Source organism: Meleagris gallopavo, chromosome 23 (assembly GCF_905368555.1).
Source record: "Meleagris gallopavo chromosome 23, MGAL_WU_HG_1.1, whole genome shotgun sequence".
NCBI classification, from domain to species: Eukaryota; Metazoa; Chordata; class Aves; order Galliformes; family Phasianidae; genus Meleagris; species Meleagris gallopavo.
In genome coordinates this window covers 5,296,471-5,312,397 of record NC_139426.1, presented here as the reverse complement: position 1 = coordinate 5,312,397, position 15,927 = coordinate 5,296,471, and the positions used below count along the sequence as shown (strand labels likewise).

The window sequence follows — 15,927 nt, the reverse complement described above, 5'->3', positions numbered from 1 at the left end:
TATTCCCAGAGCTTCTTGGTGTGCTCTATGGTGCCTCATAATGGCAGTGAGCGAACGAATAAACAAACAGGTCATTCAGACCCATAAATCAGAATACAACTAAACCAGCCGAAAACTAAAGTCCATTTGCAATTTGGGAATGCACAGGGTAGTGACATATCTTGATGTATGTACTGCAGGCATTACTTTGGCCAGGCTAAATAAAGCTGTAATAGCTGGCACTGCCGGATGTTTGCACGTCGCTAGCATCCGGCGGCCTGATCTGTAGGTGGAGGGTGGAGGAAGTTTGGTATGCTAACAACTTCTCTGTTGGGTCAGTCTGGAGGATATAAATATTGTCAGAATTGTATCAAACAGTTCACTACAAAATCACTCCACTCTCCAAAGAAAAATGGAATTATTTTACGCTCTGACATTAATAGCAGGAATTCTACTTGCTTTTTTATTACCGGTTTTAATTGAAGCTTCTTATCATTCCTTCAAGGCAAAAATTCCTCCTGAAGTTGACCAGCCATCAAAGCTCAGCTTCTATAATTGGCTTTTTACTATGATTGAAATTCTGGTGAGTTTATCATGCTCTGTGATACTGTGATTTTCAGGAAAGGGAAAATGTGAGTAGAATTATGAACATAGCATTTAAATATTGCAGCTGTGTGTAATGGGAATCGTATGGTAACACAAGTTTGGTATTTTAATACTGTCCATAAAAGCTGCCTACATGAGGTGAGATCTTTTAAATACTGAGATTTAATTGTAACTTGATTGCCTTTTGTGATGAAATGATCGGTCCAGTGAAAAACAGAAGGGCTGAAGACCTGATAAATGAACCTTCTGTATCCCAGGGCACTCTGATCTATTTGAGGTAATTTCCTAAATTTTTATCTACCTGTAGTAATTGTCGTACTCATGATTCTGTTCTTATTTCTGCAGTGACTAAACTACTATGTCTTAATGAATTAACCTAGAATCATGTATATTGGAGGTAATCTAATCATAGAATCATAGAATCCTTAGAGTTGGAAGGGACCCTAAAGGCTGTCATGTCCAACCCCCTGCTATGAGCAGGGACACCCACAGCTCCATCAGGTGCTCAGAGCCCCTCCAGCCTGACCTTGGGTGTCTGCACCACCTCTCTGGGCAACCTGTGCCAGTGGCTCAACATAAAAGACTTTTTCCTTAAATCCAACCTAAATCTCCCTTCTTTAGTTGGAAACCATTTCCTATCAACACAGGTACTGCTGAAGAGTCTGTCCCCTCGTTTCTTACTGCCCCTTTAGATACCAGCAGGCCGCTCTCAGCTCTCCGCAGAGCCTTCCCATCTCCAGGCTGCACTGCCCCCAGCTCTCAGCCTGTCCTTGTAGGAGAAGTGTTCCATCCCTGAATCATTTTTGTGGCCCTAATCTAACGTCCTGATCAATGTAAGTTCAGTCACTAGAGCTGTTACTACTTCTTATTTATTTACTTGTAAACTAGACTGTGCCAGCAGAGTAAGAAACAGCTCTTGCCCAAGACATTTTCAAATATAAGACAAGATCAACCTAAGCCTTATCACATGTTTGGCAGATACCACTATGCCTGGACTTGATTTATGGTCAGACTTGGTGATCATACAGGTCTCTTCCAACCTAAAAGATTCCATGATTCTATATCAAATGGAAGTCTGTAGGAAAAACAGAGTGATTTCATGATTTCATCAGTGTTTGTATGGGGTTCATCTCAAGCAGCAGTGTTCTGTCATCCTCAAATTATATGTAATGTACAGTAATCCTGAAAAGTCATTTGGGGTGATACAATCAAAGATTTACATGGGTTGCTTAAATCTACATGCTTTCACCAAACCAGATCTCTCATCCTCCAATGGCTTATGCCATGTGTACCTATCTACACAGCCTGTGAAGGAAGAGTTGCTGTCCTTACATATTTCAGACTGCTCCTCATGTTAAGCTATATATAAGCATAATACAATTAAATGACTGAATGTTATTAGGTCCTCTATGTTTCTGTACTTGGTTTGATGAAAGGATTCTTTCAGATGACTCTCTTTACTGAAGCTGCTTCTACAAGCTGGTTTCAGCTGGGACAGAGTTGATTTTCTTCATAATGTCTGGTATGATGCTATGCTTTGGCTTTAGAAGAACAGTGTTGATAGCACGTCGATGTTTTAGCTGTTGCTGAGCAGTGCTGCACAGAGCCAAGAATGTTTTATTTTTTCAGCTTCTCATACTGTCCTGCCAGCGAGGCAGCTGGGGATCCCACAGAGCTGGGAGAGGACAGAACCAGAGCAGCTGCCCCAAACTGGCCAAAGGGGTTTTCCATACCCTATGATGTAGTGAGAAAAGCTATAAAACTGAAGGGAGCTGACCTAGGGGGGAGCTGTTGTCTGGGACTGGCTGGGCATTGGTCAATGTATGGTGAGGAACTGCTTTGTGCATCCCTTGTCCCATTCCTGCTGTCCTTTGAAGGCCACTAATTCTGACCCATTTGGCAGGCAGTTGTACCAATGTGTGAGTAGCTTCACTATGCAACAACTGGGTTATAATGTAAAGTTTAATTTTGCTCCACAATGGGAAAGAAACTCACTAATCTATATGATGACAGCTTATTCAAAGTTTATGCTGTTATCCTCAATTATTTCTTGAACCACCAATTTCAATATATTTTACTCTCCCACTTTCTAGAGAAAGGTGGGGAAAAAAGGCTTCCATTTGCACCAGATAAGGTTTAGATCAGGTAGCAGGAAGAACTGCATCACAGAACGGGTAGTTGGGCATTGGAATGGGCTGCCCAGGGAGGTGCTGGGGTCCCTGTCCCTGGAGGTAATGTGCAATGAGAATATCCTGCTAGTTCTGATGAATGTTGCTGTTGTTGTGCCAGTGACATCTCCTTTTGTGTTCCCTGCCATATATGTTGCAAGAAAGCCCTCCTTTTTATTGTAGCATAGCCCAGTCTTCTGCCTTTTTGTTGAACTTATTTGAGGCATCCCTTAGATGGATCAGCAGTTAAGCATCTATCTTCTGGAGCAGAGGTGTCATACATATGATGCTCCAGCTGCATCTGTGTACGTGCTTTCTTGAAGAAATCAATGAACATCTCAGAAAGAAAAGATGAGAGAAAGCCTACCAGCTCACAACATAGCTTCTGTGTTAATCCATTCCTACAGATCTGCATTCAGACTATGCATATCATACTGTGATATAAAGCTCTGATAATCATTTTGGTTGGCAAAGCATAATGCTTCAAGATGAGTAAGAGAGAGTGACTGTCAAATGGACTCTCCAAGTCCACGGTGGTGAAACTGAGTGTTTTTTCTTATTTCATATGTGATTTCTTAATTAGTTGAAAAGTAAAAATCTGGTCACCAGGTGATGTTCAATGTATACAGAAGCCTGTGCCAGAATTTAGGCATTTGAGCAAACAGTTTTTCAAATTATTGCATGCTGGTTTGGGTTCTCCTTTTCTCATACAATCACACATTTTAGAACCTGGCTTACATAATATGTTCACCTACTAATACAATCATATATATCTAGAAATAGCCATACCTCCTACATTTTGAATGTACTGTTACTGTTTCTGAAGTATTTTGTTGTTATTTATCAAGAAAAAGTTTTTCAGTGGAAAATTGAATAACATACCAAATTCCCCATTCTTCTTTATGACAGTTCTTTTCCTTAAAATTGAAGATGTGTCTGTGATGCCAGGAGCTCCTAGGATAAGGAAAGGAAAGAGGATATTTACATAGAATGTTCTGATACCAAATTTATCATATATAATATTAATACTTGTCAGTTGAAGGCTCTGTTAAAAAAACAGGGATGTTAGAAAGTGCAGATGAGATTAAATAAACAGAGAGCAGCAATTGTGTTAACATCAACCATCCCAAAATTGTCACTTCAACAAAAAAACAAAGAAAAAGCAGAAGTCAGAAACATTAAGTTACAAAAGCACAGCTGGCCATTAGTTGATGAGGCATTGATACAGTACATACCTGTATAATTCTGTTGCTCAGAAGAGAACAACACAATTTGGAAATTGCTTGTTATGATTACCATCATTCCGTTTGTAATGCTAATTCAGTCATCATTTAATAGGAAAAGAAGTATTGTCCCTAGCAGGAAATGTATCACTTAGAAACCATTCTCAAAATAAAGGGGGATTCCAGTGTGATCCTCAGGATATCTATCTCAATTATCAGTAATTGAATGGCTTTGGATAAGAAGACATTTTACCTAACAAACAGACTTTGTTTTCCCTGCTGGATTTAAGAAACTGTCTGAAGAGCCACTTCCTGAATACCTGTGGGATCTTGATAAAGGTTTCACAGATGGAGCAAGAGATAAGATTCAGAACCATTCTCACCAAGGAGTGAGTTACTGATTACAAGCATCACTGACTTTGTAAAACCTTGTTGTCACTGATCCTGTGGCTGGAGGTGATCAGAGACCATTGAGTTACTGTCATGGTTGGGACATTTCTATCTCAGTCCTTCAGCTGAGCCATCTGGAGTGGACAGTCTCCCTTCATAATAAATGGTGATGAGCAGCCATTTCCAGAGCATAGCTTAATATACCTGAAGTTGGAACTGTCCTTTAGAGATACCTCTTTCTCTCCACGGACAAGAAAAGGAGGCTTAGACCTTATGACACCTAAACTGCACACCTGAACAAATTGCTGATGTGTGATAAAACTAGATTACAGAAATAAGAAGGGATTTACATGGGACATTCAATGGAAGAAGTATTGCAGCGTTCTTCTGAAAACAACATTATCTCAAACCACAAAGATATACATTTTCACCTTCACAGCTGAAATCACAGAGCTTTTTTAATGAAAATCCTGTAGAGTAGCAAACACCCAATGCAATTCTCCTAAATATAACACAGAGAAAGGCCACTTGTGGCCTTCTGTGGTCCCAACAGAGTGGAAAGGCTTGGATTTTCTATTCTAATTTCTTATTTTTCCTGTTATATCTAGGCAAATAGATCAGCAAGTTTGGGTATCTGTAAGAAGCACGTACTTATAAGGATGTTTTCTAACGGACTGAGGGCATGGAGGGCTTCAGAGCTCCTCATAAAGGATCTGCACTTTGGTGAGGTGCCAGTGAGGATCTACCTCCCAAGATCACCATCTGCCAGCAAACGGAGGGGAGTTGTCTTGTTCCATGGAGGATGTGGGATGTACGGAAGCATAAGTAAGGAACTGAAAGAGAAAATGTGATTTTTATCATTATTTTTTACACTCCTCATGCTCATTAATTATATATTTTTAAAAATTATTTTGAACTTAAGAAGTGATGGAGGCTTAGCTTGGGCAACCGAGAGGCATAACACAATGCTTGATTTTACTTTTCCAGTTCTTTAATCTGCCCTTAATGAATATCTAAATTATTCTTTGTAGGATAGAGCCCTATTTATGGCATATATATATCCCTTACAACAAGTGGTGCTGCTAAATGAATGCATCCGTTTTGGTCTGAAAACGTGACAGAAGTTATTAACTCCTGCATTCCTCCATTGGATCCCTTCCCCAGTGGCATACAGCACCTGGTCTTAAATGTGTGCCCCAGGTCCTTTAATTAGCTTGACTTTTTTTAGTTTAATTGATTAGAGAAAGCAGATAATTGCAAACGTAATCAAAGAAGCTCCAAAAGATACAAACACATATTAAAAGGTGTTAGGTTCTGTAATTTAAGGTAGAATGTATTATTGAGCAAACGGCAACAAACCAAGTCTTTTAAATGCATAAAAACTGAGCTAAAGTAGAAGAAAAACCCAGTGCATCTTTAAATACATTGTAAGAGGCATAATCCTGCCCACTAACTTACAGTGGAATGGTTTTATAACTCTTTAATGAGATAGTTATGTGGTCATCTCTGCACACCTCAACTGAGGTGTTATGCCACCAAGAAAGAAGGGAGGATATTGCTGCAAGTATTCAAAGACATTAATTCCATTCATGTTTGTTCTTCAGAAAGCCATGAAAGAATATGCCAGCACATAGCCAAAAAGTCTGATTCCGTGGTGGTGTCAGTTGGGTAAGTTGAGCTTGAAGAAACGGAGCTCTAGGAAAGTCTGTCCTTATAGTCATGTGCATGACAACAACATACACTGACTTGGGTTTATCAATAACAAAAGCAATCTTAGGACGTTTAACTTATTAATCCATAGATTTAATTAAGTGGAAAGCAGAAACTGTGCACTTCAGCCAACAGAGGAAGGTTAACAGGGGTAACTTGGAGAAGAGAAGGCTTTGGGGAGATCTCATTGTGGCCTTCCAGTACTTGAAGGGAGCGTATAAACAGGAGGGGGAACGGCTGTTTGGGAGGGTGGGTGGTGATAGGACAAGGGGGAATGGTTTTAAAGTGAGACGGGGAACTTTAGGCTGGATATGAGGAGGAAGTTTTTCACCCAGAGGGTGGTGAGGCACTGGAACAGGTTGCCCAAGGAGGCTGTGGATGCCCCATCCCTGCAGGCATCCAAGGCCAGGCTGGATGTGGCTCTGGGCAGCCTGGGCTGCTGGTTGGTGACCTGCACACAGCAGGGGGTTGGAACTGGATGAGCATTGTGGTCCTTTTCAACCCAGGCCATTCTGTGATTCTATGATTCTATGATTCTATGAACTGAGAAAGCCTGCATTGCTGCCTCAGTTGTATTTCTCTTTTCCTTATTCAACTAATATTCTCCAGAAAGATCACAAATGCAGAGAATAAAGAGCCATGGCCATGGAGGTGCATCTTGCTCTCATTCATTTTGACATGACTTTCTTTCATCTAAGAAAATACATTGTTGGTTAAGAACTAAACAGAGAGAGCCTTATGTTATCATCACTCCCCTGTAATCCATTTGTCCCAGTTAACAAAATAAATGAAATAATTGTCTGCAGGAAGCTATTTCATCACCACTGTACATTCACTGCATGGTGTTTTATAACACAGTGTTATTAAATCACTGTTATTACAGTAAAGTGTAATAATAACATACAAAACCACACTCATACATAATAATAAAATACTGATGATATGATAATATAAAATATAATAGTAAACGTGATGATCAGTGTCCTCAGCATCCAAAAATCAGTTGGACCTTTGGGTATGCAGGATGTACATCCATGGTACCCACAGTCAGTGCAAAGGGGAGAACCGATGTCATTTACCTGGACTTGAGCAAGGCCTTTGACATGGTCCCCCACCACATCCTGATCTCCAAATTGGAGGGATGTCGATTTGATGGGTGGAGCACTCGATGGATAAGAAACTGGTTGAAAGGCCGCAGACAGAGGGTGGTCACCAATGGCTCTGTGTCCAGGTGGAGGCCGGTCCCCCAGGGCTCTGTCTTGGGACCAGTGCTCTGTAACATCTTTATCAGTGACATCGATGACGGAATCAAGTGCACCCTCAGCAAGTTTGCTGATGACACCAAGCTGAGTGGTGCGGTTGACACGGCGGAAGGAAGGGATGTCATTCAGAGGGACCTCGAGAGGCTGGAAAGGTGGGCCTGGGTGAACGTGATGAGGTTCAACACAGCAAAGTGCAGAGTTTGGCACTTGGGCCGGAGGAATCCCAGGCATTTATATAGACTGGAAGGAGCGGACCTTGAGAGCAGCCCTGCAGAGAAGGACCTGGGGGTCCTGATGGATGGAAAACTGAACATGAGCCAGCAGTGTGCTCTTGCAGCTTGGAAAACAAATGGGATCCTGGGCTCCATCAGAAGGGGGTGGCCAGCAGGGAGAGGGAGGTGATTGTCCCCCTCTGCTCTGCTCTTGTGAGGCCCCATCTGCAGCACTGCATCCAGGTCTGGAGCCCCCATACAGGAAATACAGAGAGCTGTTGGAGAGGGTCCAGAAGAGCCACAAAGATGATCAGGGGACTGGAGCACCTCCCCTAGGAAGGCAGGCTGAGGGAGCTGGGCTTGTTCAGCCTGGAGAAAAGAAGGCTGCAGGGTGACCTCATTGCAGCCTTCAGTACCTAAAGGGAGCCTACAGACAGGAGGGGAGTCAGCTCTTTGAAAGGGTAGATAACTGCAGGACAAGGAGAAATGATTTTAAGTTGAGAGAGGGGAGATTGAGGTTGGATTCTTTACAGAGAGAGAGGTGAGGTGCTGGAACAGCTGCCCAGAGAGGCTGTGGATGCCCCATCCATCCCTGGAGGTGTTCAAGGCCAGGTTGGATGGGGCCCTGGGCAGCCTGGGCTGCTATGAGATGTGGAGGTTGGTGGCCCTGCCCGTGGCAGAGGGCTTGGAGATTCATGATCCTTGAGGTCCTTTCCAACCCTGGCCATTCTGTGATTCTGTGATTCTGCAAACTGCAGACCGCCCTGCTGGCACAAACTTTGATCACAGGCACAAACACCCAGGCCACAAATTGAGTAAATGTGTGGGTTTGTATAACGTGGATGGTGGGACTGCACTATGTAAGCCTCTGTGCTCTTAAATTATGCCAGAATAAAGCAATTTACAGACACACAAGTAACACAAGCATGTAGAAAGTGCTGTCTTTTATACCTTCCAGGTACCGTTTGGCTCCTGAGCACAGGTACCCGACCCAGAGCTTGGACTGTGTCACTGCCACCATCCACTTCTTGAAGACTGCCAAGAACTACGGCGTGGATCCCGATCGGATCATTGTATGTGGGGACAGCGCAGGGGGCACCTTTGCAACAACTACTTGCCAAGAACTTGTGAACAGAACAGACATCCCAAAGATACGTGCCCAGATCTTGATCTATCCATTCCTCCAAAGCCTGAACTTCAACCTGCCGTCTCACCAGAAGAATGCTTCCACTGCCTTGCTGCCCCTGGAACGGATGCTCTGTTTCATTCTGATGTACCTGAGGAAGGATTTCTCTTTGATGGAAGCTGTCTTGGCAGGTTCTCACGTTCCTGAGAGCATGAATTTGAGATACAGGAAATGGATACATCCAGATCTTATCCCAGAGAAATTTAAACAGGACTACAAGCCACCATTACCCGCCTCATACATCCCCCAGGTCCATGAGGAAACAAAAGAAATGTTTGAGACAAGGTTTTCACCACTCTTAGCAGAAGATGCTGTTGTTGGCTGCCTACCCGACACCTGCATTATCACCTGTGAGCACGACGTGCTCAGGGATGATGGGCTGCTGTACAAGAAGAGGCTGGAAGACAACAATATCAAGGTGACCTGGTGCCACATTGAAGATGGCTTCCATGGTGTGCTGTGCTTTTTGGGTTATGGCATTTTCTCTTTTCCCTCAGCGAGTAAAATAATGGATCACATTGTAAACTTTATAAAAGGCTGTTAAAATGTCTCCTTCAATACAGTGAACTACTATGCAGAGCGAGTGCATTTCAGTTAATCACTCAGTATCAAGAAGGGATAACTTATGATAGTGCAATCTGCTGACTTCTGGCTTTCAGTTGCTCCTACTTGGAACCACGATGTGGTTTCCATCTTCCTTTCTGTTTATATCCATTAACTAACATTTTACCCTTGTTTTGCTTCTCTTTTTCTGTTTTAAGAATTTCTCTTCTCTTCTTTTGTCAAAGAACGAAAGCTCATGATTTATAGAGCAAAACACACTTTAAAGCCTGGAATACATAAATAACCATAAATGCATGCACACGGATCACACACACAAAAGCAGTATGAGAATACAGATAAAATGAAAGCCTGAAAGCCTCTGGAGGGTAAAGATTCATTCACAGTCCCTGAAACGAGCAGTGATTGCCATTGAATTATAGGTATATTCAGCCCATGGGTTTGGACCTGGCTGTAAAACCTGAAGGGGGAAACGGAGTGTACTTGCAGAACTGAGCTTACAGCACAATGGGTGGCACACAGAAGTCAAAGCTGTTGGAGCTTTCCATGTAAATATCTGAGAGTGGCAACATGGAAGGGTCTTTTGGCCTCTCAGGGCCTCTTCCAACTCAAGCAATTCTAGAGTTCAATGATTTCAAGTGGAACCTGACAAACATCACCAAATGTCCTCTAAGCTATAATCTGTGAAGCTCCTTTCCGAGGGGCATTTGCTTCTATTCAGGGAGACAGACATCATTTTTGTTAACTAATAATGCAGTTATTAGATGAGAACTTGAGGTTAAATTCAGAAACAGCACTAAAATGACAAGAATGACAAGTTTCTGCTAATGCCCAAAGCAAAGGAAAAATAATGACCATAGAATCCTTTGAGTTGCAACATTAGGATAGATTTATTTTTTAGGACAGATCCACATTTATAAACGCAGATGCCTGGCTGAGTGCCAGAGCATGTCAAAAGAGCTGGCCATGCAATGCCTAAGAATTGTAAAACATTTCATCATTCTTATGCAATCACTTTGCTCTTGTAATAGCCATGCAGATAAAAGTGTGGAAAGAAGGCAGGGCGTTATCTTTCTTATCCATCAGCTGAACTGTGAGTAGGAAGAAAATGCTGGGTTAAATTCTTCACACTGTCACCATATTAATTAAATGTGGTGACACAGTAGTACTTAGAAACCTCTGGAGCAACCAGTAGTTACTTGTGAATTCTTGTTCTCTGCAAAATGAAATGGTGTTTCTTTGTGCTCCATGGACACAATAGGAATTTGGTTCCATTCTTCCTATTGCTGGTGTTAGTAATTTACTCTTCAAGCAACACAATTCTCCCAGGAGTAAACAATGTGATGAAGCTTACAAAGTTGTGCTGATTGAGGATTACAGGATTTGTTTCGATACAAGGACTTGGTGTGAAATTGGCAAGTCATTTTGGTTTCTGAGCTGACCATGAAGGCTGGCTTACCAGTTGATGTGTTGGTAGAAGCTGGGCCAGAAGTGCACCAGGATTTGCTACAAAAGCAGTGCAAAATGTTGGCTTGCACTGGAGCAGTTAATCCATGGCGATGTCTGCTCTGCCACATCAGTATTGCTACCTGCACAAGAACACTCACAGTTATCTTGGGTATATCTCCATGAACTTCAGTCAAACCTGGGAGTCATCAGCTTATCTTTATTCAGGATCAATTTATTACATGCGTGGCATCTTCACAACTGTCCTTTTAGTGATTCCCAAATGTGGTTTCTGAACTTTCTGGAATGCAAGTCCCTCCTCCTCTCTGATGCAAGAGAATTTGGTAACCAAAGTGACCTGAAGCAAAAGTTCAAAGGCCTCAACAACACTGCACATGACACATTGCCCATTGGTGCCCAGCCTCTCTAAACAGCTGGCTTTGCATTTGAGCATTATGGGCACTGGTTTCTGTCATCCTGCACACAGCACAAAACTAAGGAAACAAGCATACACACAAAGATTCAAGAAATCAATGGAAGAGCCTCCAAATATAACTTTCGGTGTAGGTTTCTCAAATCTCCCAAACACCCCAAAAGACCATTGAATCCACTCAGGCTGTGGCCAGCTCCTGTAAGGATTAACCACCTTACCCCATTCTCCTAAGTAAATTTGATGATAGGTTTCCCCATCTGATTACCTCACTTAAAATAACAGTTTTCCTTCACAAAATCTGAGATTCTTACTATCATCACTGAACTTCTGCACATTTTTTGTCTAAAGTTTTCCACTTGGCTTTTCTCCACTGCTTGATCAGCGTGCTGTATGAGACCAAACGTGGCAAAGAGTGGATAGAGGGCAATGTTCTGCATTTCTTGGTAAGCAAATAGCACCAATAAATCTTTTGAACAATGGTATTGACTAACAAGTGCAGCCTACAGCACTGGCTTGTAATGTTCTTAATCCTTTTCACCATTCTACTATTTTGAAATGACCACATGACTGATAATTAACTTTTGCAATGTTTTGTTTTGTTTTTTGACTTTTTTTTTTTTTTTTTTTTTGCCATGTTAAATATCATATCAACATCTTCGTGGTTCTTGGAAAAGACTCTCAAATATGCCAATACACAATACTCCAAAATGTCTTCTCTGCTGCTTCCCCACCTCACAAAGGCAATGACTGCACTGAGCAAAGACTTCTGTGAGCTGTCACACCCCTCTATTCAAACAATGTGTTCCTTGTCATGGAGCCTCTTACCCCATGCCACACTGGTGTTCAGCAGAGTCCTCTCCATTTTGCAATCCACTCCTCTGCTTGGTCACCAAGGTTTTCTTACCCTTCTGAACACTTCACGAGTTCCACAAAGAGCTAAAGATGTCCCTACAATTCTACCTTGTACATTACACGTTATGAGATGACCACCTCATCCAATGCAGTGTGTTATGCTTCAGGTCGGTTCAGCAGTCCACATATATTTTCACTGTTCATCATCTGGACCATCATCATATATGGACCACTGTTCAAACTCTGCACTGGTCTACTATTGAGATTTTTCCATAGTCTTTACCTGCAGGTCTTGATTTAATACAGATATTAATTGGTTTAGAATGTTTGCAGTATTATTAGCCATATTGAACACATACATTTTAATCTGTATTGGGAGTTACAGTCATAGAGGTGCAGACAGGTAACTGGAAAAGAGCAAGTACAGAACAATGAGTTCCTTTTTCAGTAGTGACTCCAATATTTTCTAAAATCTAGAAAGCAGAACAGCCTCATTGTGTCCAGGGAACTTCCTGTCCTCTAATTTGATTAATTATAGATCTGCCTTACATTCTTAAGCTAGAATGCTTGTTCATACAAATACCTCATATATTCACATGAACTCATTCATATAAATGACATAAAATTTCCATAGCTTTGGAAATTTTAATTCGTTTAAATATTTTTCTATTTTCTAGAGAAAGACACAGCAAAATTGTTACTATCCTCTTTATTCAGACACTTTCTGACAGCATGCTCCTTTCACTGTCCACATCTTCAGGAACTTAAACAAAGCACAGATTTGCAATGTGCCTACAGAGTTATGCACACCAACGCCTTTGGAGACATGGAGTCGTGGCAAGAAGTCATGCATGCAAAGAAATACTGATGGATACAAGTAGGCACACACAAATCTGAGCTTGGCACCTCGTATCCAAGCTTACAGCCAATGGCAGTAGGTGTTGCTGAGGGTTTCACTTGGCTCGTTCAGCTTTCCAGTTCAGCTTTCTAGCACCAGATGGCCCTCATGCTCCACAGACTTCAAGGAGCACCTTCAGCAGGAGCCCTTTCCCAGCACCTGAGCAAAGGCACCCACTCCCACCTGGTGTGTCATGGAATCACAGAACCATTAAGGCTGGAAAGACACTAAGGTCACCAAGTCCAACCACCTACCCATGCCTGTGACTGCTCTAGACCACGTCCCTCAGTGCCACATCTCTAGATGTGACTGCTCTAGGCCTCGTCCTTCAGCACCTCCACAGACAGTGACTCCACCACCTTCCCTGGCCAGCAACAAAGGGCACAAAGATCACCAAATCCAACCATTAACCCATCCCCACCATGCCCAACCAAGCACCCCAGCTGTGGTGTTGTCTTTCTGTTCTTCTGGTTTTTCCTCCATGGATCTTATCAGTGCTTATCAGTGCTTCAAGCATCATGTATTACTCTGTGTACTTCTGTGTACCCAAGAAAAAACATTTCCTAGTTTCCCTGTTGACCCAACCAGTCTCTTTTCCTGCTGCTATCCAGACTTCAGCACAGAGCTTTCACGTGGAAGCTCTAACAGTGATGTTGGGTTGTTGGTGGGCTGCTGTGATGTCCAGACCCAGTTAACACGTCCAAAAGAGTCACAGAAATCACAGAATCACCAAGGTTGGAAAAGACCTACAAGATCATCCAGCTCAACCACCCACCCATCACCAATAGTTCTCACTAAACCATGTCCTCAACACAACGTCCAAACGTTCCTTGAACACCTCCAGGGTCAGTGACTCCACACCTCCCTGTGCAGCCCATTCCACTGCCTGACCACTCTTTCAGACAAGCAGTATTTCCTAACATCCAGCCTGAATCTCCCTTGAAGCCATTCCCTCCAGTCCTATCACTGTTCCACAAGAGAAGAGGCCGACCCCCAGCCCACTGCAACCTCCCTTCAGGAAGTTCTAGAGAGCAATGAGGTCTGCCCTGAGCCTCCTCTTCTCCACACTGAGCAATCCCAGCTCCTTCAGCTGCTCCTCATCAGGGTTAAATTCTTCACACTGTCACCATATTAATTAAATGTGGTGACACAGTAGTACTTAGAAACCTCTGGAGCAACCAGTAGTTACTTGTGAATTCTTGTTCTCTGCAAAATGAAATGGTGTTTCTTTGTGCACCATGGACACAATAGGAATTTGGTTCCATTCTTCCTATTGCTGGTGTTAGTAATTTACTCTTCAAGCAACACAATTCTCCCAGGAGTAAACAATGTGATGAAGCTTACAAAGTTGTGCTGATTGAGGATTACAGGATTTGTTTTGATACAAGGACTTGGTGTGAAATTGGCAAGTCATTTTGGTTTCTGAGCTGACCATGAAGGCTGGCTTACCAGTTGATGTGTTGGTAGAAGCTGGGCCAGAAGTGCACCAGGATTTGCTACAAAAGCAGTGCAAAATGCTGGCTTGCACTGGAGCAGTTAATCCATGGCGATGTCTGCTCTGCCACATCAGTATTGCTACCTGCACAAGAACACTCACAGTTATCTTGGGTATATCTCCATGAACTTCAGTCAAACCTGGGAGTCATCAGCTTATCTTTATTCAGGATCAATTTATTACATGCGTGGCATCTTCACAACTGTCCTTTTAGTGATTCCCGAATGTGGTTTCTGAAGTTTCTGGAATGCAAGTCCCTCCTCCTCTCTGATGCAAGAGACCCAGTTAACACGTCCAAAAGAGTCACAGAAATCACAGAATCACCAAGGTTGGAAAAGACCTACAAGATCATCCAGCCCAACCACCCACCCATCACCAATAATTCTCACTAAACCATGTCCTCAACACAACGTCCAAGCGTTCCTTGAACACCTCCAGGGTCGGTGACTCCACACCTCCCTGTGCAGCCCATTCCACTGCCTGACCACTCTTTCAGACAAGCAGTATTTCCTAACATCCAGCCTGAATCTCCCCTTGAAGCCATTCCCTCCAGTCCTATCACTGTCCCACAAGAGAAGAGGCCGACCCCCAGCTCACTACAACCTCCCTTCAGGCAGTTCTAGAGAGCAATGAGGTCTGCCCTGCGCCTCCTCTTCTCCACACTGAGCAATCCCAGCTCCTTCAGCCGCTCCTCATCAGGCCGTGCTCCAGACCCCTCACAGCTTTGTTGCCCTTCTTTCAACCCGCTCCAGGGCCTCCATGTCTTTCTTGCAGTGAGGGGTCCAAGACTTACAGCTCTTGGTAAAGTGGCTTCCATAAGGACAGGCACCAAAAAAGTTTGAAACCAGCTGAACAGTGGTGCTAAGAACCTTAGAGCAATGGTTCTGTCACAGGTGCCGCCAGAGGGGCCACATCTGATGGGCATGGTTAGGCCACACCTGTCATTGGGACAGCACAACTTCAGCAAAGCTGATTAATTGCTTTCACTGTTAAAAACTAAAGAAGGTAGCTGCAACCAAGTTTTGTGCAATGCTGTTTCCTAATGCTCTTGTCCAAGCTGTGAGAAAGCCAATCTGCACATCAGACTTGACGAGTTTGAATTTCCTGCTTCAGTTTCCCAAGAGTGTCCCAATCTCCAGGCTACAGGCGACGTGCCTTTCACCAGCAGCCCTTATCGAGCTGGGTGACACAGCTGCCATAAGAAAGGATAAACAAACAGGCACCAAACCAACCCTCTGGCAAAGAGAGATTGGGAATGGGATGTTGGGAAAGAAAGAGGAGTTGTTGGATAACGTGAACAGTTTGGGGAGATGAAGCAGAATGTGGAATAAACTTCTTAGAGAGTGAATCCTCAGGCTTAAGTTCCTTCTTGTTTATTCTAACCAATTCATAAACAGTTTCTGAAGTCAGGAATTAAATGTCAGTGGGTATTTTTTTCCTATGCAGGTCACAGATTGTGTATTCTAAAACTTGAGGGTGCTCTGAGTAAAACTGACCTTGAGATGT

At 43.0% G+C, this 15,927-nt stretch overlaps 1 protein-coding gene across 1 annotated transcript; it reads left to right on the top strand.

Moving 5' to 3' along the window:
- The first annotated feature begins 310 nt into the window (after positions 1 to 310).
- LOC100544780 (arylacetamide deacetylase-like 3) lies at positions 311 to 9,280 on the top strand. Its single transcript, XM_031556688.2, has 4 exons — positions 311 to 562; positions 4,975 to 5,191; positions 5,971 to 6,034; positions 8,509 to 9,280. The coding sequence occupies exons 1-4, from the start codon at positions 392 to 394 to the stop codon at positions 9,278 to 9,280; spliced, it is 1,224 nt and encodes a 407-aa protein (XP_031412548.1). The 5' UTR covers positions 311 to 391.
- The last annotated feature ends 6,647 nt before the right edge of the window (positions 9,281 to 15,927 follow it).